This window comes from Microcebus murinus, chromosome 6, assembly GCF_040939455.1.
Source record: "Microcebus murinus isolate Inina chromosome 6, M.murinus_Inina_mat1.0, whole genome shotgun sequence".
NCBI classification, from domain to species: Eukaryota; Metazoa; Chordata; class Mammalia; order Primates; family Cheirogaleidae; genus Microcebus; species Microcebus murinus.
Genome location: NC_134109.1, coordinates 71,176,790 through 71,200,607, shown reverse-complemented (window position 1 = coordinate 71,200,607; position 23,818 = coordinate 71,176,790). Strand labels below are relative to the sequence as shown.

The 23,818-nt window shown below is 37.7% G+C and overlaps 1 protein-coding gene across 1 annotated transcript in view; it reads right to left on the bottom strand.

Annotated features, from left to right (window-relative positions):
* Positions 1–23,818, bottom strand: part of SUPT16H (SPT16 homolog, facilitates chromatin remodeling subunit) — a 35,828-nt gene that overhangs the window by 9,766 nt on the left and 2,244 nt on the right. The window contains exons 2-21 of the mRNA XM_012752645.2: positions 14,272–14,364; positions 13,201–13,371; positions 12,366–12,518; positions 11,685–11,831; positions 10,788–10,939; positions 9,936–10,108; positions 7,707–7,797; positions 6,532–6,605; positions 6,282–6,394; positions 5,373–5,438; positions 5,176–5,271; positions 4,975–5,090; positions 4,735–4,888; positions 3,984–4,111; positions 3,006–3,141; positions 2,777–2,903; positions 2,423–2,541; positions 1,322–1,447; positions 869–981; positions 474–549 (exon numbers count right to left, since the gene is read on the bottom strand). Of these exons, the coding sequence (XP_012608099.1) occupies positions 474–549; positions 869–981; positions 1,322–1,447; positions 2,423–2,541; positions 2,777–2,903; positions 3,006–3,141; positions 3,984–4,111; positions 4,735–4,888; positions 4,975–5,090; positions 5,176–5,271; positions 5,373–5,438; positions 6,282–6,394; positions 6,532–6,605; positions 7,707–7,797; positions 9,936–10,108; positions 10,788–10,939; positions 11,685–11,831; positions 12,366–12,518; positions 13,201–13,371; positions 14,272–14,364 (2,424 nt within the window). The remainder of the gene's footprint in view (positions 1–473; positions 550–868; positions 982–1,321; positions 1,448–2,422; positions 2,542–2,776; positions 2,904–3,005; positions 3,142–3,983; positions 4,112–4,734; positions 4,889–4,974; positions 5,091–5,175; positions 5,272–5,372; positions 5,439–6,281; positions 6,395–6,531; positions 6,606–7,706; positions 7,798–9,935; positions 10,109–10,787; positions 10,940–11,684; positions 11,832–12,365; positions 12,519–13,200; positions 13,372–14,271; positions 14,365–23,818) is intronic.

The window sequence follows — 23,818 nt, the reverse complement described above, 5'->3', positions numbered from 1 at the left end:
AAAAAACAACAAAAAAACCCCCAAACAAATAAAGAAAAAACAAAAAAACAAAGAATCATTTGTTGGATAATTTAAGTCTAAAATAAGTAAATATCAAAAATGAAAATCAGGGCCAGGCATAGCAGCTCACGTCTGAAATCCTAGCACTTTGGGAGACCAAGGTGTGAGGAATGCTTGAGACCAGGAGTTTGAGACCAGCAAGGGCAACATGATGACCCCATCTTTTCAAAAAATAAAAAAATATTTGGGCATGGTGGCACGTGCTTTAGTCCCAGCTACTCAGGGGGCAGGCTTGAGTCCAGGAGTTAGGAAGTTGTATTGAGCTATTATCATGCACCTCTAACCTGGATAACAAAGCAAGACTCTTGTCTCCAAAAAGAAAAAAAAGAAAGGAAAATCAAAATAATTAAGATCAAAACACCTACTCTCCTTTCGTGTAACAATTTTACTGAACAGAGGTAAGAAATACTGACCCATTCTGTAGCATTTACCAGCGCACTACTAGTGGGCTGCAGGAGGCAAGTGCTCCTATAGGGAGCTCCATTAAATCTGAAAGAGAACAAAGAAACTCATAAAGACTGAGCTCATCACAAGAGAAACTGCTGCTGCCACAGCAAACTCTTCCCTTTCTCCATTGCAAACATGGCTCTAGCACACTCACTGGAGACTCATCTAAAGAGGAAGCCTCAGTCTTAGCCACTCACTCAAATTCTCAAAAATTTTCAAGAGGAAGTGCATACTGCAAAGATTATTAGTCATAGTAAAAGGGGATATGATATGTTTAATCATTATTAAAGGAAGACTAATAAATTTTTCTAAAAGGCAGAGCAGTGAAACTTCAGGCCAAAAAGAAGATGAGATATGTTACCCCAGGTCCCTAAAAGGCACTTCAAATTCCAGTTCCTCCTTAGTTAGAGCCTCTACTTTCTCAATGAAGTTTTTAAATGCTGTTTTCAGTTTGTGCCTCATTTCTCGTTCCATCTGCAGAAGAAAAATATTAACTGTAGCCATCATGTTATTAATTGTACCTCCCCTCAGAAAGTCTTAAGTGCTTTTGTAGTCCTTAATTCTCATAATTATGATAACATTATGTACATACACCCTATTTAAGGCCACCACACTATTAACTATCAAGCTGTGTCTGCAACCTAACTCTCATACATAAGCCATTACACTACATCATCTCAGCAAATACTTGAGTTGTTCTGCAAAAGCAGATTTGGAAGTTGTTTTTTTTTATAAAATATAACAATTCCTGAGCTCAGATTTGGACCTCATCCTACTTCACTACCCTATAAATACAATACTAAATTTCACAGACCTGTTCAGCATAGAGGTCATCTCGGTCATGCATATGCTGATGTTTCCCCAAATCCGTGGTTATCTCTCCTACTTCTGTGTAGAATTGTACATCTGTGTGCCGCTTCTTCCCAAACATGATAGCATTCTGATTGCACAAAGCAGAGAGAACAAGATAGAAGTCAGAAGACTTAGGATATCCAACAGACAAAAAAGAAAAATGTGGGTAGACATGAAAATATAAAAATATCTGTGTCAGAAATGGACATGATCCAAATTTGAGACTCCATAGCATGTATACAAAAATAATTGACCCATGCCTGGTACCATCATAAATAATAATGTTTGGGAATGTGAAAGAATGTACATTTTAAAAAGTACTCCTATTTGGCCGGGCGCGGTGGCTCACGCCTACAATCCTAGCACTCTGGGAGGCCAAGGTGGGTGGATTGATCGAGGTAAGCAGTTCGAAACCAGCCTGAGCAAGAGAGAGACCCTGTCTCTACTATAAATAGAAAGAAATTAATTGGCCAACTAATATATATACAAAAACTTAGCCAGGCATGGTGGCGCATGCCTGTAGTCCTAGCTACTCAGGAGGCTGAGGCAGTAGGATTGCTAGAGCCCAGGAGTTTGAGGTTGCTGTGAACTAGGCTGACACCATGGCACTCCCTCTAGCCTGGGCAACAAAGCCAAGACTTTGTCTCAAAAAAAATAAATAAATATAAATAAATAAATAAATACATAAAAGTACTCCTATTTATTATAGGGACTTTGGAGACCATGCTGGTAACAAATTTTATCTAAAGCAAAATTTTCTATTTTATTTTATTTTTTATCAGATCTAAGTCATAAGATAAAGTTTTCTATTTTAGAAACAGGAACTTGGAGAATATCTTTTATGTTTGCTGGTCATAATATACCACATCACAGGAACACGTGCTTATTAGCATCTTCTAGATGGCAGACACTGTGGACTTCATGAACATCATTATTTTATTTAATCACCTTATTGGTCGTATGTGATATGTGATGTTTTTCATCACTATTTTATAGGCAAGAAGCTGAAAGAAGTTAAGTGTTTTGTCCAAGAGCTCCCTGACAGTCAAGCAGAAAGGTATACCTTGAGATGAAAGTGTAAGACAATAATCATTTCTCCATCACAGGGCTGGAACAAAGCATGCTTGATGTTATTGTACAGAATATCCACTTTGTCTCCTCGAACAGATGTGAAACGGAAACCTGGGGAAAAAAATGAAGAAATGTCATTTTAGGTTGGGCCAAAAGGCACTGCATCTCTTCTGGCTGACTTGAACAGGGTCAGAGGAAACACTAATAGCTGCACAGAGCTTTTCTCTCCTTTTAGCCATATAACAATGTAAGTGGATTCCTCCCAGCATTTCCTTGTCACATTATCTTGTCACCCTTACCAATGTGTGCCTGAAGATAGCCCCAGCACATAAGAGATCATCCATACCATTGACATGGGCCTCCAGTGAGCCCTGCATCCTCTTTTGGGCAATGTTTGGGCGAATATACAGATCTTTCAGTTTAGGATTACTCCGGTTGAGATTAATCACCAGTGAATCTTGTTTCACAATGCCCTAAGCAAAAAAGAAAATTAATGTGAATCCTTATATATCTTTACGTGTCCCAAAATAACACATCCTTTTGCGCAAAGGTCCTTTATCTGTGTTCAGGCTCACCTCCTTCTCTTTCTCTTCTGCTTCTCGAGTCTTATAACGTTTCTGTACTTCTTTTATGATTCGGAAAGCATTCTGAAGGTTCAAGGCTGGTACTGTCTGTTCTCCAGGTGCTTTCATATTTGAAGCTCGGTATGTACTATAGAAAAGGGAAAAGCACTTGAAGTTTCTTTTCTTTTCTTTTTTGAGACAGAGGTTTGCTCTGTTGCCCAGGCTAGAGTGCCATGGCATCAGCCTAGCTCACAACAACCTCAAACTCCTTGGCTCAAGCAATCCTCCTGCCTCAATCTCCTGAGTAGCTGGGACTACAGGCATGTACCATCATGCCTGGCTAATTTTTTCTATATATTTTTAGTTGTCCAGCAAATTCATTTCTATTTTTTTTTTTTAAGTAGAGATCGGGTCTCGTTCTTGCTCAGACTGGTCTCGAACTCCTGAGCTCAAATGATCCGCCCGCCTCAGCCTCCCAGAGTGCTAGGATTACAGGTGTGACCCACCGCACCCGATCTTAAAGAAGTTTCTTTATCAGGCCAGGTTACCTACACCTATACTGTATTTTATAACTGGCTTAATATCTCTTAAGAGAAAAATGTACCAGTGAATCATGATGAATGTCTAGAAAGCCAATAAAATCTCTCTTTCTTCTCTTAAATGGAGAATGTTATAAATGGCTAAACCATTGGGGTGAGAGAAATCAAATTTTCATTTTTCAAATTTGGAATAACATCCCTAAATTATCCCATTCCATACCATGCAGGAATAGAATGTATAGTAAGCATAAAATATTTCAAGAATTCTAAATTAGGGTCAATCTTCAAAATAACACAAAGTTAGTGAGGTGATCTTATCTTAAACAAGTGCCACTGAGAAAGGCTTTGCCATTTACTAGGTAGGGGAGAACACGGCACAGAGAATGAAATGTTTCTGAGTACCATGCCAGCCAGCAGGGATTTGGGGATGGTTGTTTTCCTGGGGACTCACATTTCCTTGACAAAAGTTGCTTCAGGGTTAGGAAAGATGTTGCCCTCATTCCTGCCCAGAGCACTGCCTGGGCAATAGAAGTTGATTCGCAAGTAAGTATAATCTCCTTCCACAGACATACTGATATTCTGTTGAAAGAAAGAAAGAACATAAGAAAACAAAAGACAAAACAATACCTTTCCCCCAGAATACCAGGTTACTTTCCTAGATGAAGATTTGTAGTTATTAGAGAAGCTAAAATTAAGTTAGGAATCACCAGTTGACTGCTCTCAAGAGTTTAACTGGTAAATCTCAATCTAAATGGAAAACATACACATACACATAGACACACACATACACAGAACATGCGTGTATGAGCTTTTAAAAAATATATAACCAAATGTGTTTCCCAAAAGAATCACTGAATTCTAAAAGTACCTTGTTTGAACATTAGAACTCATGGAAAAAAAATAAAAAAATAAAAAATAAAAGTACCTTGTGTCATGCATAGAACTGCAAGTTAAACAATGCTTAAAAACTTTAAGGGAAGATAGGCAAATTATGTTTCTAGGCTAGTTTAGCTTTCTAGAAAGGGAAAACTGGAAAAGGAATGGTAGCAGGGGATAAGGGAGAGAGGGAAATCTCTAAAGTAAGAGGGGTAGAGCCTGAAGTAGCAGAGTAGGAGAGATAAAGCAGCCAGATTATTTATGTAAACACAATTAATATTTTAAGAAAGTGTATGGAAGAAACCTGATGCAATTAATGTTGGTACCTTTATTGTGGCAATATGAAAAGGTGTTGCAATGCCAAACACAGGCATTATTACAGTCTCGTATTTTTTATCAATATAGATCTTCATTTCCCGAATATGTGGTTCCTTAGGCATCAGAGATGGGTTTTTATAGGACACGTTAGATTTGCGAGCTCTGGAGTGGGATAAAAAAAAAATTGAGAAATTTCTGCAGTTATACATAATCCTAACACAATCTTACAGTTCAAGGTAAACTCTTACTTCTGAATCTGCTGTTCTCCCTTCTGCTCAGTCAGTCGCCTCTTTGCTTCCTCATTGAGTTGAGCTGCCAGTTCCTTCTGATGTGCTCTTCGCTTCTCTTCTGCAGTCATCTCATTCTAGTGAATAGAAAACTCAAGTTATCAGCACATGTGGACCACACGATAGCTAAGAGATCAATGTAATTTACAACAGTAAACTCACTCGTGTTCTTTCTGTAAGTAATGCTGCCCGAGACCCTCTTCCCAAAAGGTCCTCTGCCTCATCTTTCTCCTCTTCCTCTTCTTCTTCATCTTCATTCTATGGGAAAGAGTCATAGTAAGAAAAATCATTTTAACTGTTTTTAGCCAATATGGTCACTACACTGTTCTGCCTATACTACTCATTTATCTTCTTCCTACCTTTAGAAAAATCCCCACATTCTTCACTTTCTTCTTCACAGAAGTGAGAACAGTGGCTGGACCATCCTAAAATAAAAAGAATTCAGACATCTAATTTAAAAGAAGCACTTTCACTTTGTAACTTAGTAATAAATATAGTTTTTATCCTCCCAGCCTCGCATCAAGAGCTATAATTTGGGAGGCATACATTGGGATAATGGTTAAGAATACAGGCTTGATTTGAGGCTGGCACACCATCTACCTCTATGACATTTGGCAAGTTACTTAAACTTCTCTGTGCCTTCAGTTTATTTGTATACGGGGATATTAAGAGTATCACTTTCCCAGGTTACTGTAAGGATTCAATGAATTAATGCATAAAAGCATTTAGCTTATAATAAAAACACTGAGATATTTGCTATCATTATTATTAAAAATCAGTTCCTGCGAAGTGAAACAAGCCAATCACAAAAGACCACATATTGTATGAATAAATTTATACGAACAGTGGTGGAGATGGGGAGGATGGGGAGTGACTGCTAATAGGTTCAGGGTTTATTTCTGAAGGTTGCACAACTGCAAATATACTAAAAATTACTAAATTGTATATTTTAAGTGGGTAAATTATATAGTATATTCATTATAGCTCAATAAAGCTATCATAAAAAAATCAGTTCCATTACTGGAATTAGAGTTCCTGATATTATCTTTATTAAGGTTCAAGCTATAAGATGATAAACAGCTTGGTTTAAATCATTCCCTATACCTGGGCTACATACAATCTCTACTCCTAGATGTATTAGGTCAGGCTGTCACATGGATCTCTCCCCTTAGCCAGCATTTAACAAAGACAAGAAAAAATCATAAGGTCCAAAATGTGCCTCAAAATTTAGTTCATGAACACTCAGAGGTTTACGAGGCAATACACACCTCATCTACAAGCACTGTGTCACCAATGAATAGGGCATAGGTTTTTTCTTCCGGTTTTTTCCCTTCCTTATTAGTCAGGTCGGAGAACCCCAAATTGATGCTGAAAACCATCCCTAAAACAGCAAAACAGGAATCAGTCTGTGGCTGTGAAAGGGTGGAGGTATGTTAAGATCTATAAAGAAAATGAGATAAAACTAATGGTAATTACTCAAACAAGTATTATATCCTATTGCGTGCATGTACAACTTACCTTTCTTCAGTTTGTATTGATTTTTACTATTGATTACTAGAGAGCCTTCACGGAATTCAATTCCCATCCCAAATCTGAAAAGAAACAGAAACATCAGCAACAGGCTAAAAGATCTCTAACATGAACAAAGTATAAAATATTCATTTCAAGTTTAAAAATAACACAGGCAAATATGTTGAAGTGATTTACCCCTGCTGACTAGTCAGTTAAGAAGAGTATTCAAAGATAGTCTTTGGCTTCTCAACTTTGTATAATCCCATGATGAAAAATAATTTCCTAATTAAGTATCTCTGTAACATTTATTATGTCAAGCCTTCTTAATTTTAGCTTATGTACCCACATTTAAATTTTAATCTTTTACCACAAAATCCAGTTAGGAGTATTTCTACGAACAACTTAGCAGAGACTGGTAAGGGGTACATTAGCAAGACAATAATAACCGGATTAAGAGAAGTAATTTTAAGCAGAATGTTAATAGCCAGATTTATAAAACATAGGTCAATGTATTTCGTCTTGTTCAGAGAAGTCCAGAAAGAAACTATACACCCTAGACTAACTTTCATCTAAAGAGATGCCCAGAGTTTTATTTCCCAAAATGTACATTGTTCTGTGATATCTTATTAGGTATTTCTAGGTGTTCAATGGCAAATATATTCGAGAAACACTGGATTAAAAAAAAAAAAAAACCCGCTTAGAACATTAGTACATCTCAGAATATTTCATTTGCAAATGTGAACAGAAAGAGGAAATATAGTATGCAATATCTCCTAATATTTGTAATTTGATCTTGGAACACTTAATGGCCAGAACACTACTTTTTTGGGGAGATGGGGTGCTTGGGGTAGAAGTGCACTGGCGCCATCATAGCTCACTACAACCTCAAACTCCTGGGCTCAAGCAATCCTCCTGCCTCAGCCTCCCAAAGTGCTAGGATTACAGGTGTGAGCTATCACGCCCAGCCATGAAATACTATATTGGTCTAGATAAATCTCCACCCGATATACCTAAGAGGAGAACTTAAATCTGTCTCACTTTCTCTGATAACAGCATGTGTTTGGCACACAGTTAAGGGTGACAGTCCATAATGTTAGTTGAATCAGTCAATTGGTCTAAGAATATAGACTGACCAATGAGTCATGAAAATTGACTGAGTGACAATGCACATCACAGCATACCCTAGGTTTTTGGTAATTTTGTTTAACAGCTCTGGCTTCTGCTTTTTGACCACGTCCATGACAGCGTTATAAACGTCACATATCTTCACACCTAATAACAAGACAGAAAGGAGACATGAAAGTATTTTTCAAGATAAAAAACAAAAATATTTTTTAATCAAATTTTTGTTCACCTATTAACTCCCCTAAGGCAGTGGTTTCCAAAGCATGAAATAAGTAATTCAGAGTGTCAGGGGTGATAGGGACTAGAATTTTGCATTTTTAAAAATAGTCTACCCATTCTTAATGACACTGTTTGACAATCACTGATCCAGGGGGACTGTGGAACTCTAGTTTGTCTATGTGAAATACTTTCAGAGTTGATAACTGGTATCACATTAAAGTTATTTACCTTTTTTTTGAGACAGAGTTTCACTCTGTTGCCCGGGCTAGAGTGCTATGATGTCATCACAGCTCACAGCAACCTCAAACTCGTGGGCTCAAGTGATCCTCCTGCCTCAGCCTCCTGAGTAGCTGGACTACAGGCATGCACTACCATGCCTGGCTAATTCTTTTTAATATATATATATATTTTTAGTCGTCCAGCTAATTTCTATTTTTTTAGTAGAAACAAGGTCTCACTCTTGCTCAGGCTAGTCTCAAACTCCTGAGCTCAAATGATCCACCTGCCTCGGCCTCCCAAAGTGCTAGGATTACAGGCGTGAGCCACCACACCTGGCCAAAGTTATTTACTTTTTATAGAGTCAGGGTCTTGCTATATTGCTCAGGCTGGAGTGCAGTGGTACAATCATAGCTCACTGCAGCCTTGAATTTTGGGGCTCAGGTAATCTCCCCCTTCAGCTTCTCTAGTAGCTGGGACTACAGACACACACCACCAGGTCTGACTCATTTCTTAAAACATTTTTTGTAGAGATGGGGTCTTTTTATTTTTTTGAGACAGAGTCTCACTCTGTTGCCCTGGCTAGAGTGCTGTGGGATCAAGCCTAACTCACAGCAACCTCGAACTCCTGGACTCAAGGGATCCTTCTGCCTCAGCCTCCCAAGTAGCTGGGACTACAGGGGTGCACCACCATGCCCGGCTAATTTCATATATATATATATATATATATATATATATATATATATATATACACACATTTTTTAGTGGTCCAGCTAATTTCTTTCTATTTTTTTAGTAGAGACGGGGTCTTGCTCTTGCTCAGGCTGGTCTCCAACTCCTGAGCTCAAATGATACATCTACCTTGGCTTCCCAGAGTGACAGGATTACAGGCGTGAGCCACTGCACCCCGGCCCCATAGAATTTCTTAAGACTGACTTAGAGATATTGTGGAAGAATGGTGCCCAGAGCTCTGGACAATATGGGTGGGCTTACAAAATAGTTTAAAGAGGGTAAGCATAAAGTTCCACTGAGCCAACTAAGAGTTTAGACTCTAAGGCAAAAGAGGAGTCAAGCACTTTGCTGTCTTTTCAGATAATTACATGCTTTCTTAGCAGGGTTCTATTATTAGTTCTATTCTCACACTAAGGTTCTTAGTATCCTTTCCATTCTATACAGGATTAACGTCATATATTCTGTTGGTAGAGATACTAGTTGTCAGAACTTTCTACACTAAGGAAGAGTAATATGGCCAAGGTATTAATATTTTATGAAGATCTAGAAATAGAGGCCTAACAAGTCAGAGAGGTTTTTGCAAACATCAATGTAAATAAATCACAATGACCACTCATACCTGAAAGAAAAGCGGATTCAAGACCTACATGCTGGCCGGGCGTGGTGGCTCACGCCTGTGATCCTAGCACTCTGGGAGGCTGAGGCGGGCGGACTGCTCGAGGTCAGGAGTTCGAAACCAGCCTGAGCAAGAGCGAGATCCTGTCTCTACTATAAATAGAAAGAAATTAATTGGCCAACTGATATATATAGAAAAAATCAGCCAGGCATGGTGGCACACGCCTGTAGTCCCAGCTACTTGGGAGGCTGAGGCAGGAGGATCGCTTGAGCCTAGGAGTTTGAGGTTGCTGTGAGGTAGGCTGACGCCACGGCACTCTAGCCTGGGCAACAGAGTGAGACTCTGTCTCAAAAAAAAAAAAAAAAGACCTACATGCTAGGATTCATGATTAGTAAATCTTACTCTATTTCTAATATGAACATCTCGGGGATACAAGTTCACATAAATGCTAATGGTAGTTTTGTTACATGATTTCCAAACCTTCTTTTCTAAGGCACCTCACCATGTCTTAATTCCTTTAGCAGCTCCTCTTGAAGCTGTAGTAAAAAGTTGTAATTTTCTTGAACTTCCTGAGAAGGGTCAACCATCAAGGTGCGAACAAGGTTGGAACAGTAAGATTTGAAGCGAATACCCATGGCACAAGTGATGGCCCCAAAATGCATATGATTCTTGTCACTAGAGACCAAAAAAAGAAAGCATTTTATTATCAAAACTATCAAAGTCCACAGTATTACTGGCACCCAACATCTGTAATCATTACTTTCCCCTAATATACTCCAAAGCTGTGGCTGAATAAGGACCTAAACTTATTTATTTTTTTAAACACAGTAGTTTATAAAGGCTCTGGAGTAAAAATAACTAAAACTTTTAGGCTAAAAATTCAGTAAGAAGATGAGTACTATATTCTAAAAATAAAAGGATATACTGTATTGAACCTATTATAGTCTAACAGCATAGCTGTGAGCAGTCAGTTATCCACAAACACTCTATGAATTATGGGGTATAATTAGCCTCTTCAGACTCACCAGGAAGAACTACATTCTTTACAATATTTTTTAAAATTAGAAGACGAATTATATTATGGTACAGCTAATAACATTTACATTTTTTTAGCATGTTTTACATTTTCCTAGTATTTTCAAGAATTTGGAAAAATGCTTACAATCAAAGGCTAAAGAAATGAATAATTATGTAAAATAAAACAAAAATATGCACAGAATACGACAAAAAATATGGAAGGCAGACTACTGGTTATTTTGTCTCCTACTTTTCAGAATTCTGGAACGAGTCAAAGAAAACACAGGCTAAAAGTTAAAGTGCTCTCATTGCTATATTTTGAAGTTCTCATACTTACCTCACCACACTGAACTTGAGATTATAGTTGCCACCACTCTGAATGATAGGAGGATAACACATTTCCACAGTAGAAGGGTCTGCCCCAGCTAGGTACTTCTTCTCTTCAATGGCCTTTTCTACAGACTCAGCCAGTTTGCTGTGTCGAACTTTCTGTAAGAGTACCCACAAATAAAATAACACTTATTAGAGAGTGGCAAAGAGGAGTATTCAGATGTTATCATTTGAAAATAACACATATCCTGATATCATATAGGATGATATAAAAGATAAGAGTCGTAGGAAATGATTTATGTTCCAAATAATATATTGGCATACATGCAAAGCAAATTCTGAGAATAATATGTGGGATTCATAACTATTCCAAGGATTCTCAAGTAAAATAAGGGATAATCTCAAGAAATCATACTGCAAGTTTACAGTTATTTTAAAAGAGATGACACAGTTACTACCAACTTAAGTGTCAAAGGAAGATGGACATACACCAAAAAATTTGCAGGGTAGGATTTATTACTGCTTCATTAAAACAGTAAACAGAAGACTGGGGCAGGGCATGGTGGCTCACGCCTGTAATCCTAGCATTCTGGGAGGCCAAGGCAGGAGGACTGCTTGAGCTCGGGAGTTTGAGACCAGCCCGAGCAAGAGTGAGACCCCAACTATAAAATAAAAAAGGAAGCCTGAGCAATATAGTGAGACTGTCTCTACAAAATACAAAAAAAATATTAGCTGGTGTGGTGGCAAGTGCCTGTAGTCCCAGCTACTTGGGAGGCTGAGACAGGAGTTTGAGGTTGCAGTGAGCTATGATGACACCACTGCATTTTGGCAACAGAGTAAGACCCTCTCTCAAAAACAAAAAACCACAAAAAAACAGTAAAAAGACCCTTCCCTCTCCATTTACCTCATCTGCATCAACTATTTCCATTACTCTTTCCTTGAAGAATTTGTTGAAGACCTCAGAAGTGATGCTGGCTGCTTTCTTCATTAGGTTCAGCTCCCCATCCTCCTTTACAGCGATGGTATATGCCACAACTGCACTGATATCTATCTGTAGTCAAAGCGATAAGTTTCTAACATGCAAATATAGAACTGCTAGAGAAATGCATCGCTCCCAATTTGAATATTATCAGTGATAATTCTTGGCAGCAAACTTTTATCAGTAGTTTGCAAAATATTCAAACATTCTCTTCTTGAATAAACATTTGAAATAGATCTTTGCAAGGTCATCATGTATGTTCTAAAAGGCATTAGGCTATTACTTAAAATGTAAAGGTCCCTCTCTAGAGGTTTTTGTAAAGGTTGACAAAGGAAGACAGGCATGAAGGCAGGGAAAAAAAAGAAAATAAAAATATTTTTTAGACAACAGATTTTCTCAGTTTCTAAATCTAAATCGGATGGTCTAACTCCTATATGCCCCATTTCCTTACCGAAAAGTCAGAACTGGCACACAGCTTAGCCAAAGGGGATAAAAATGTGAACAAATATAAATTTTCTCAAAACAAACATCCTACACTGTTATAGAAGCCCATCACCCTTCTGTCTTCTCAACTCTCAATTTGCTACTTTCTAGTAGTAGTCTTACTTTGTCAAAGCCCTCTTTGTTGAGGCAGTCATTCCAGCTCTTCATGAACTCTCCAGGGAATTTGTCTTTGCTGAACACGCCAATCTTCTTGCCATTCTTGCTTTCTTTAATGGCTTCAATCATTTTGTCAAAGCTGCTCTTATTACTTTCATTCTACCAGTGCCACAGGAAGGAAAAGGGGTCTGTTACTTTTAAAATTAGACATATATGTTCTACTAGTATCAGGCATAAAGGAATATTCTAAACTATGGAAGGAATAAATTTTCCCCTCATCCCCACCTATTTCTTTAGGGTAAATTGCAACATACCAAAACTTAGCACAAAATTTCTTTTATATATTTTTATATACTTCAGTGAAAGTGCCATAAGTTGACAATGCTATTCTTTTTCTTCAGGAACAGCTAAGAAACTCAAACACACAGGTAAAAAATATTCTGATAAAAAAATTCCTTATTTTGGGTGGGCAGTATGACAAAAAAGATCACATTTTATCAAAACTGGAAAACAGGTATATCTAAGTTTCCGTAAGGATATTTAAGGTTATTTGCTCTGATTAAGGTACTCAGATGAAAACAAACCAAACGTCTTTAAGAATAAACAGATATATGTTAGTATTCACCAGAATTTTATAGCCCATTTGTTTTGCTGCAGAATTGATAAAGTTATTGAATTCTTTTCTTCCCAACTAACAATGAAGATGCGACAGACCATGTAATTACAACTACAGTAAAGTACAACTTTCCCCTTGCATTTTTTCAAATTACTATAGGGCATTTCTGTTCATCATTTTTAAATATTCTTTCACATTTATGACACATTCTTTATTAATCCTGACCTTTTCTCGTATCAACAATGTGATAGCAGGGGCTCCATTAGCATTCTCATTGCCCTTAGTGTTGGCAATCTGTTTCAAGAACTCCACTTTTTTCTTGCTAGCCATAAAAATGATTTTGTCATCACAGAAGACCATGATCGTATCAGTTAGTTCATAACCAAAAAGCCATGTCTATGGGAAAGACAACAAAGAATAACAACAGTATTTACAGATTAAAAAAATTAATGGACTCATATAGAAATATTTATAGATAAAATAAGACATCTGAGATTAACTTCAAAATAATGTGGGGTGGGAGAACCTTGATGTGGATATAAATGAAATGAAATTTACCACTTGAAATTTACCACTTTACCAAATTTACCAATTTGTTAGAATAAGATAATGGGTACATGGGGGTTCAATGTATTAATATTATTTTATCTACTTTTATATGCCTGAACTATTCAAAACCATCAAATCAGAGTAATAACCTCAGGGAACTGTGCATTCTACCTCCACAAAGATTGCTAATGGCCCGCCAATTATTCATTTCTCTCTTCTGTGAAAGACTTCGGATTTTTAGCTGGGCACATAACCAAGCATGAAAACTCTATTTCCCATCCTTTTTTGCAGCTAAGTAGGGCCAACAAGTCATAAGTGGAAGTATTGCATGGGACTTCAAACTAGTTTTCTTAAAAACAGAAAGAGGTCTCCCATTTTCTTCTGCTCGGAATGCATTTGAAACAGCTGGAGTTCCAGCAGCCATTTTGCACCATGTAGAAAGAAGCCTGGGTCTTTGAAGACTATAAGAAAAATATATTTTGTTTAACCCACCGTTATTTAGATTTTTCTGTTATATGCAGTTAAATCCATATCGATTGATACATTTTCCTTCTGTCTTAAATCAGTGCTAAATCCAACTGAACTTTATGTGATGATGGAAATATTCTGTATCTGCCAGTGGACACTACTGAGTACCTTAAACACAGCTGGTGGGACTGAGGAATTCAATTTTTAATGGGGCTACCATACTGACAGTGCAGATGATTCAGTGACTCTAAGGGCTAAAAATTCTTGTAAACCTCTCACCTGTAAGGCAGTTGATTTGGCATAAACAATTTCTTCATCAACACCCACTGATACAACGATGGCATCAATATTGGCATATTCATCTTCTCCTTTCTGAAAAGAGTGGGTAGTTTTGTCACTTTCTTTTCAAACCAGCAAAATAGGAATAGACTTCAGTATTTACCCAGGGTATGTATAATTTTTTTCTGATAGAAATTCCAAGCTCTTGAAGGTACACGCCTGCTTGGCAACCTCACAGCTATTAGTTCTCTTTATTTTTTTTAATTTCAGCATATCATGGGGATACAAATGTTTAGGTTATATGTGTTGCTTTTCCCCCAGTTCTCTTTATTTTTTAAACAGCTTTATTGAGATAGAATGAACATACAATTCACCTATTTAAAGTATACAATGTAATGGTTTTTAGTATATTCAGAATTAAGCAATCATCACCACAATCTAATTTTAGAACATTTTCTTCTCCCAAAAGAAACTCTGCACTTCAGCAATCATCCTCCATTTATCCCTGCCTGCTCCCCAGCCCTAGACAACTGCTAATCTAATTTCTGTCTCTATGGATTGTCTATTCTAGACAATTCATATGAATGGAATCATATAAAATGTGGCCTTTCTCTCTGGCTTATTTCACTATGCTTCTAAAGTTCATCTGTGTTGTAGCATGTGCAATACTACAGTCTCGCGTTGTTGCTGAATATTTCATACATCACATTTTACCTATCCATTTATCAGCTGCTACACACTCAGGTTTCCACATTTTTTAATGAATAATGCTGCTGTGAACATTTGTATACAAATTTTTATATGGACATATATCTCTTGGGTATATACCTAAGAGAGGAATTGCTGGGTCAGACGGTAACTGTTTAACTTTTGGAGGAATCACCAGGTTGTTTCCTGAAGCGACTGCACCATCATTTTACATTCCTAACAAGACTATATGAGGTTTTTTTGACACTGTCAACAACAACAACAAAAAGACTACATGAGGGCTCCAATTTTTTTTTTCTACATGCTGGCCAACATTTGTTATTATCTTTCTTTTTGCTTATAGTCATCTAATGCACGTAAATTAGTGTCTCACTACAGTTTTTTTTTTTTTTTTTTTTTTTTGAGACAGTCTCGCTCTGTTGCCCCAGCTAGAGTGTCATGGCATCAGCCTAGATCACAGCAACCTCAAACTCCTGGGCTCAAGTGATCCTCTTGTCTCAGCCTTCCAAATAGCTGGGACTACAGGCATGTGCCACCATGCCCGGCTAATTTTTTCTATATATTTTTAGTTGGTCAATTTCTTTCCATTTTTTTAGTAGAGACTGGGTCTCACTCTTGCTCAGGCTGGTCTCGAACTCCTGACCTTGAGCTTTCTGCCCGCCTCGGCCTTCCAGAGTGTTGGGATTATAGGCGCGAGCCACCACCCCCAGGCCTCACTATGGTTTTGATTTGCAATTCCCTTATGGCTAATAACACTGAGCATCATCTCATGAGATTATTGACAATTTTTATACCTTTTTAGAGAAATGCCTATTCAGATCCTCTGCCCATTTTATAATCAAGTTATTGCTTTATTTTTTTTTATTTTTATTTTTTTGAGACAGAGTCTCGCTTTGTTGCCCAGGCTAGAGTGAGTGCCGTGGCGTCAGCCTAGCTCACAGCAACCTCAAACTCCTGGGCTCGAGTGATCCTTCTGCCTCAGCCTCCCGGGTAGCTGGGACTACAGGCATGTGCCACCATGCCCGGCTAATTTTTTATATATATATCAGTTGGCCAATTAATTTCTTTCTATTTATAGTAGAGACGGGGTCTCGCTCTTGCTCAGGCTGGTTTCGAACTCCTGACCTTGAGCAATCCGCCCGCCTCGGCCTCCCAAGAGCTAGGATTACAGGCGTGAGCCACAGCGCCCGGCCAAGTTATTGCTTTATTATTGAGTTGTAAGAACTTTTATATTCTAGAAACAAGTCCATTATCAGACATGATTTGCAAATATTTTCTCCCTTTCGGTGCATTGTCTTTTCATTTCCTTGATGGCATCCATTAAAGCTTCTAATTTTGAAGCCCAATTTGTGTATTAATATTTTCTTGTGCCTTTGGTATTGTATCTTAGGTTTTGCCTAACCCAAGGTCATGAATATTTATTCTTCCACTTTGACAAGAGCTTCATAGTTTTAGCTCTTACATTTAGATCTCTGACTCATTTTGAGTTAATTTTTGTGTATGGTATGAGGGCCAGCCCAACTTCATTGTTTACATGTGGATATCCAGTTGTCTCAGCATCATTTGTTGAAAAGACAATTCTTTCCTCATTGAATTACCTTGACACCCAAATCAAAAATCAAATGACTATAAATGGGAGGGTTTATTTCTAAAATCAATTCTATTCCAGAATAATCTACATGTCTATCCTTATGTAAGCACCATGGTGTTTTTTTTTTTTTTTTGAGACAGAGTCTCACTTTGTTGCCCAGGCTAGAGTGAGTGCCATGGCATCAGCCTAGCTCACAGCAACCTCAAACTCCTGGGCTCAGGCGATCCTCCTGTCTCAGCCTCCTGAGTAGCTAGGACTACAGGCATGTGCCACCATGCCCGGCTAATTTTTTGTATATATATTTTTAGTTGTCCAATTAATTTCTTTCTATTTTTAGTAGAGACGGGGTCTTGCTCAGGCTGGTTTTGAACTCCTGACCTCGAGCAATCCGCCTGCCTCGGCCTCCCAGAGTGCTAGGATTACAGGCGTGAGCCACTGCGCCCGGCCAATGGTGTTTTGATTACTGTAGCTTGTATTAAGTTTTGAAATCAAGTAAGTCCTCCTTTAGCTACTCTTGAATAGCTTTATAAAGCCAAAAGACTGGTAATTCTGAGCTATAATTCTGGCTTCCCTTTTAGTCAGGATAAACACCTACATAGGACTCTCCCACAAGTTATGGTTTCTGATTGCTAATAAGAATATAAATATGATAGCAAATGAGGGTTGTGTTGTATTTCTCTCCCACAACAAATTATACTATGCAAAGTTACTATATAGAAACTGTATTAATTCCCCCATTTATTTTTGGTGTAACTCTTTGGTATTGTATAATGAAATGTTTCAACATTTGAAAGATCTATACAATTGAGGGAGCTAATATTTTCCAAATAAGCAATATATAATGTTACAAAATCATGGGTAAAAGACCAAAGGCAAGACAGACCAACAACTTGAAAATGAAGTTTACTGCTATGGTTTCAGATTTCACATTAAACTAACTTTTGAGACATTATCATTTGAAGTTTCAGTGCAGTAACAAAGAATATCCATAATTATCTGAAAAGGTTATTAAGTTATCCTCCCTTTTCCAGTTTCATACATGTATGAGGCCAGATTTTCTCTATATACTTGACACAATCTGTACAAAGGCTCTTTGGGGTCCCGAAAACTTTAAGAATGTAAAGAGGTCCCGTCATTAAAATGTTTCAGAACTAGGCAGGACGTGGCGGCTCACACCTGTAATCCTAGCACTCTAGAAGGTCAAGACTGGAAAACTGCTTGAGGTCAGGAGTTCAAGGCCAGCCTTAGCAAGAGCAAGATTCCCATCTCTACTAAAAATAGAAAAATTAGCTGGGCGTGGTAGCAAGTGTCTGCAGTCCCAGCTACTCAGGAGGCTGAGGCAGGAGGATCGCTTGAGCCCAGGAGTTTGAGGTTAAAGGGAGTTATGATGAGGCCACTCCACTCTACTCAGGGCAACCAAGTGAGACTGTGTCTCAAAAACGTTTCAGAACCACTATGCTAAAATTCCTGTGACACATTAAATTAAAACTGTGACACCAAATGTTCTCTCCTTCCCCAATTTTTGTTAAACACACCTCAATTCTTTAGTTAACATGGGAATTTTTTATTATCTGTAATGATCACAGTAAACTGATGCGCGGTATGCATCACCACATTCAAAACTTCATTATCGAGAATTGACACCCTCAAAATTCTCACACAAATACACAGGCAGTCCTACACTACTAATAATGATTTAGGCTTTTAAAATTTTATTTTATTATTATTTTTTGAGACAGAATCTTACTTTGTTGCCCAGGCTAGAGTGAGTGCCATGGCATCAGCCTAGCTCACAGCAACCTCAAACTCCTGGGCTCAAGCAATCCTCCTGCCTCAGCCTCCCAAGTAGCTGGGACTACAGGCATGCGCCACCATGCCTGGCTAATTTTAGGTATATATATGTATATATATTAGTCGGCCAATTAATTTCTTTCTATTTATAGTAGAGACGGGATCTCGCTCTTGCTCAGGCTGGTTTTGAACTCCTGACCTCGAGCAATCTGCCTGCCTCGGCCTCCCAGAGTGCTAGGATTACAGGCGTGAGCCACTGCGCCCGGCCAATGTATATATATATTTTTAGTTAGTCAATTAATTTCTTTCTATTTTTGGTAGAGACGGGGTCTTGCTCAGGCTGGTTTTGAACTCCTGACCTCGAGCAATCCACCCGCTCGGCCTCCCAGAGTGCTAGGATTACAGGTGTGAGCCACCGCACCCGGCCTAGGCTTTTTCTTAAATTAAAAAATGGTGTTGAAAGTAAAATATAAATAAATACATTAAGCTAGTTTACCATACATATTTTTTCATTAGGTATCATTAGTATAGAATAATAAATATAGTTTTTATTTTTCTACCATGTCTATCAACAAATCAGGTAAAAGAGTACTTTTATTAGGGTACTAAAGATAAAACTGGATTTCTTAGCAAGATTACTGATTTTTAGCTGTCAGGAGACTTAGGGTCACTCAACAATCTTTTCAGGTAGGATGTTAGCAATGGGAATTCTTAAATTTACTGGAAACTTCTTTCAGCAACTACAAGTAATAGGTATCAAGTTGTCAGTCTGTCTTCTGTATTTAGGGAAACAGTTTGCCTACTAGGTAAGGGCTCACTCTGAAGCCAGAGTGTCTTGGCTCCACCACTTTTTGTAATATAACCTCTCTATGCTCCAGATTTCTAGATCTTCTTATTTATAAGTGTTACTGTGAGAATTACGAGATGGCTAGTGCAGTGGCTCATGCTTGCAATCCCAGCACTTTGGGAGGCCGAGGTGAAAGGATCGCCTGAACCCAGGAATTCCAGACCAGCCTGGGCAAAATAGTGAGACCCTGTCTTTACCAAAAACAAAAACAGGCATGGTGACGCACACCTATAGTCCTAGCTACTTGGGAGGCTGAGGCAGCACTGCTTGAGCCAAGAAGTTCAAGGCTTCAGTGAGCTATAATTGCATCATTGCATTCCAGCCTGGGTGACAGAGTAAGACCCCATCTCTAGAAAAATAAATAAATAAAATAAAACAAAACAGTAATGGGGGTCAGGTGTGATGGCTCATGCCTGTAATTCTAGCACCCTGGGATGCTAAGGCAAGAGGATTGGTCAAGACTAGCCTGGGCAACATAGTGAGACCCCTGTCTCTAAAAAATAAATAAATAAAATTACTGAAACTGGACAAGGGAAAGATGGGGGTTTCATCATTTAAAAAAAAGAGTAATGTGGGCCAAGTGTAGTGGCTCACACCTGCAATCCCAGCACTTTGGGAGGTCAAGGCAGGAGGAATGCTTGAGGCCAGGAGTTAAAGGCTGCAGTGAGCTATGACCATGCCACTGGGCAAAAAAAAAAAAAAAGACCCTGTCCCATAAATAAATAAATAAGAGTTAATGTGTATAAAGTGCTTAGACTAGTGACTAGCTAATAATAATTACTACATATCTGCCATTATTATTCAAGACTGAAATGGCTATTTATTAAACAATTTACTATACATCATACCGCTACTCTTACTGACATCAAAGATTAGCTGTTGCTTATATAACGAATACAGAATATGTACAGGATAATAAGCTTTCAGAAAGTATACAATCCAAAGATGATTTTAGGTAGAACCCAGAAGTGGCTTTAAATATTCAATTACAGAATTAAAAAGTCATATAGTTTTCAATTTTCTTTTAATCCTCTTGATTACATAAAGAATATATGTTTGGTGCTAGTCCTTAACACTCACTACAATTTAGTAACAGTTGTGCTTACATTACCTTTATTTTCAAGAGCTACTTTAAATTTTTGACAAGTGGCACAATTATCAATTTATAGTGATGCAAAGGATCATTTCTGAATGTATTTAGGTTTAAAGAGTTCAACAGTTTTTTTGGAAAATGAAAAGAGAACAGAGAGTGGTAAATTAGTAAGCAGAGCTGGGGGAGTTAAACTCTAAGTGACTGACAAGCACTCTCAAGATACTGATGATAAGTGTAGTCATTCCTTGGTATCCATGGGGGATTGGACTCCCACAGAATCCAAAATCTGTGGATGCTCAAGTCCCTTATATAAAATGGTACAGTATTTGCATATAACCTATGTACATTCTCTCATACACTTTAAATCATCTCCAGATTACTCACAGTACCTAATACAATGTAAAAACCATGTAAATAGTTGTTAGACTGTATTTTTTTATTGTTGTATTGTTTCTTTTAGTGTTATTTTTTGATTTTTGATCATGGTTGGTTGAACTTGTGGATGCAGAACCCTCATATGAGAGCCTACTGCACAAACCTCATAGAGCCCACAATGGGCTCAAAACTCAGGAGGCGCTAAGTATTAAGAAAGAGAATGGGTGTATATGTATGTGGATAAATTCAGGGCTAAAAACATAAGTCTGGTCAGTGAGATCAAGAGACAGCTCCCTAGCTCTCAGAAACCCTGAGAAAATACCTAAGCCCCTGCAAAAGATTTTAACCTTCTTTGAAAAACCTTTTTATGGAGAACTGGGCTCAGGAAGGCTTCTGGCTCAGATACCAGGCCCAGCAAAAGGCAAATGTTAAATATTGAGGAATTAAATGAAAGTACATTCTGAACAACAACTGGAAATGAATACCCCAAAGACTTAGAGGATTTTCTTTGAACATCCTGATTGAATTCAAACAACACTTTTAGATACTGACATCTGGGGGTCTCTCATGGAATAAACAAGCCCATTCACTATGCAGTAATGTCTACCAGTGGAGAGGTCCCACTCATGCAGAGATTCCAATCAGTCCTCATTTTGATTTTTGAGAAGTCTCCAGTATGTAAGAGAGAAAAGCAAACAAACCCAAAGAGTCAATACAGAGGATGGAAAAAAAAAAGTTTAAATAAAAACACCTCCCATAAGAGAAATAAATATACTATACCTATGATACAAGAAAAGAGGATAAAAACTCTAAGAAATAAAAAATAATAGCTGAAATAAAATAAAATTCAATAAAAGATGAGGAAATAAAGTTAAGAAACAGTCACTGGAAGTAGAAGACAAAGAGATGAGAAACAAAATTAAAAGATAAACAACAGATTTATCTCAAGAAGTTGAAACCATACTGAATAGGAATTTCAGAAACAAAAGAGATCAATGAGGAAATGGAGGGAAGAAAATGATCAAAGAATGTAACATCCTAGCCCTGAAGAATATGAGTTTGAGATTAAGTATCCCCCAGTTCCCAGTTCAATGCAAAGAAGGGAAAAAAGAAAAAAAACGAGGCACACCAAGGCATACTGCTGTGAAATTTCAAAACACAAGGGATGATTCTGTAAGTGCCAGAGAGAACATGATATATATATATATATATATACACACACACACACACACACACTGGAAACAGAATCATATTAGCCTTCTCAAAAGTAACACTGAAAGCTTGAAGAATGACAAACAATGGTTTCACTGAAAGCTTGAAGAACGACAAACAATGGTTTCAAAATTGTGAGCTGAAAATGATTTTCAACCCAGAATTCTAAAAATAGAAACAAATTAGCTGGACAACTAAAAATATACATAGAAAAAATTAGCCGGGCATGGTGGCACATGTCTGTAGTCCCAGCTACTCGAGAGGCTGACGCAGGAGGATCGCTTGAGTCCAGGAGTTTGAGGTTGCTGTGAGCTAGGCTAACACCATGGCACTCTAGCCCAGGCAACAGAGCAAGACTCTGTCTCAAAAAAAAAAAAGAGAGAGAATGTATGTAAGTTATGTAAATACGATGACACTTTCAGGGACTTGAAAATTCTCAGATTTTGTTATCTGCAGGAAGGTCTGGAACAAATTCCCCATGGATTCTGAGGGTAGACCATATTTAAACAAAAGAAACAAATAAAAAAAACTTCCTTAGTCAAAGAAAACAGCTGCCTAGTGTTAGATAACAACAACGCAGAACAAGAAACTAAGCCACCGTAAGTATCAGCAAAGAGTCAGAAAGCAGTAATCAAGTGAAGCATTGACATATAGCTTAGTTTTCGTCAGTGGTACAAAGTTTTTGGGGGAGTCACAGACACCCACTACCCTAATCCTGACAGTTGGCATATATCTGTTCAAATGAATGCAGTGGATCATTAATCCTTTTGAAACCAGCTGTTGAGACATCTTACAGAATTCTTCAGGATAAAAGGCAGCAGAATGAAGTCAAGGTCCACTCATACCAGGATGTCCTAAAGGGTAAATCTCTAATGATTTATAGGTATACTTGAATATTGTACCCCTCAGCCTTCAAAGCAGCTGGAATTCCAAGATGGTGGGAAAGCTCGTTTGTTTCCCCCAGTGAACAGGACTAATCATATTACTTGGTTAAAAATAATGACAATCACAAAAAGGCTGGGAATCCTTGAAAGGACCCAGTAAGTTTAAGAGGACAGAGAAACCCACAGAACCCACTTCCATGATCTACTACTACCACCTGGGATTTTCAAATGCAAATCCTTTCTGCTCTTAGCTCTAACTTAAAAAATAAGAGGCAGGACTGGATTAGACTGAAATCCCCTAGAGTAATAAAACAGTAATAAATTCTAGTCATTACAGAGGTTTCCTGTTGATTTTTGATTGAGCCCATTTTCTCATCCCTAAAATGCCACTATTTACTCAGATGTAAAGCTTAACATTTTAGAAATTTCTACTCAGTTAAAAGTGTGTGATATGGCAATTATTCTTGCGATGTATGTTCTGAAAACTATGATTAAGAAATATTTCATTTGCAATAGCTTAAAAATTTATACCTAAATCAAACACAACTTGCAGGCCAGTAAGGTTAGCTCCTATTCTTATTTTTAAAAAGACAGAGTTTAGCAGCTTTTCAGTTTTCTACAACTCTATGTACTTTTATTTGGAGAGGTAGAACTGCTAGGGACAACCACACAGCTCTCAAAAGTTTATTATCAAGAGTATCCACAATTAAAAAGTGAGTGTGGAGCCCAAACCAGTTAATTTTTCAGTTAGTTAATTTTAATCATAACAGATTTCTCTGATGGGAGCGACAGCACAAGGCTTGAGATTTTTACTATTAACTTCAACTTATTATCTTATTTCAATCCCAGTTTTCTCCGCTCATTTAATGATGGTTTTTATAAAATTGATGCACAATAGATGTGCAGTTTCAGGGTACATGTGGTGACTTAATACATTCACATAGTTTGTAAAGATCAAATCAGTGTATTTGGGATATCCACCACCTTAAATATTTGCCTTTATGCTAGAATCTTTCTAATTCTTCTGTTCTACTTTGAAATATACA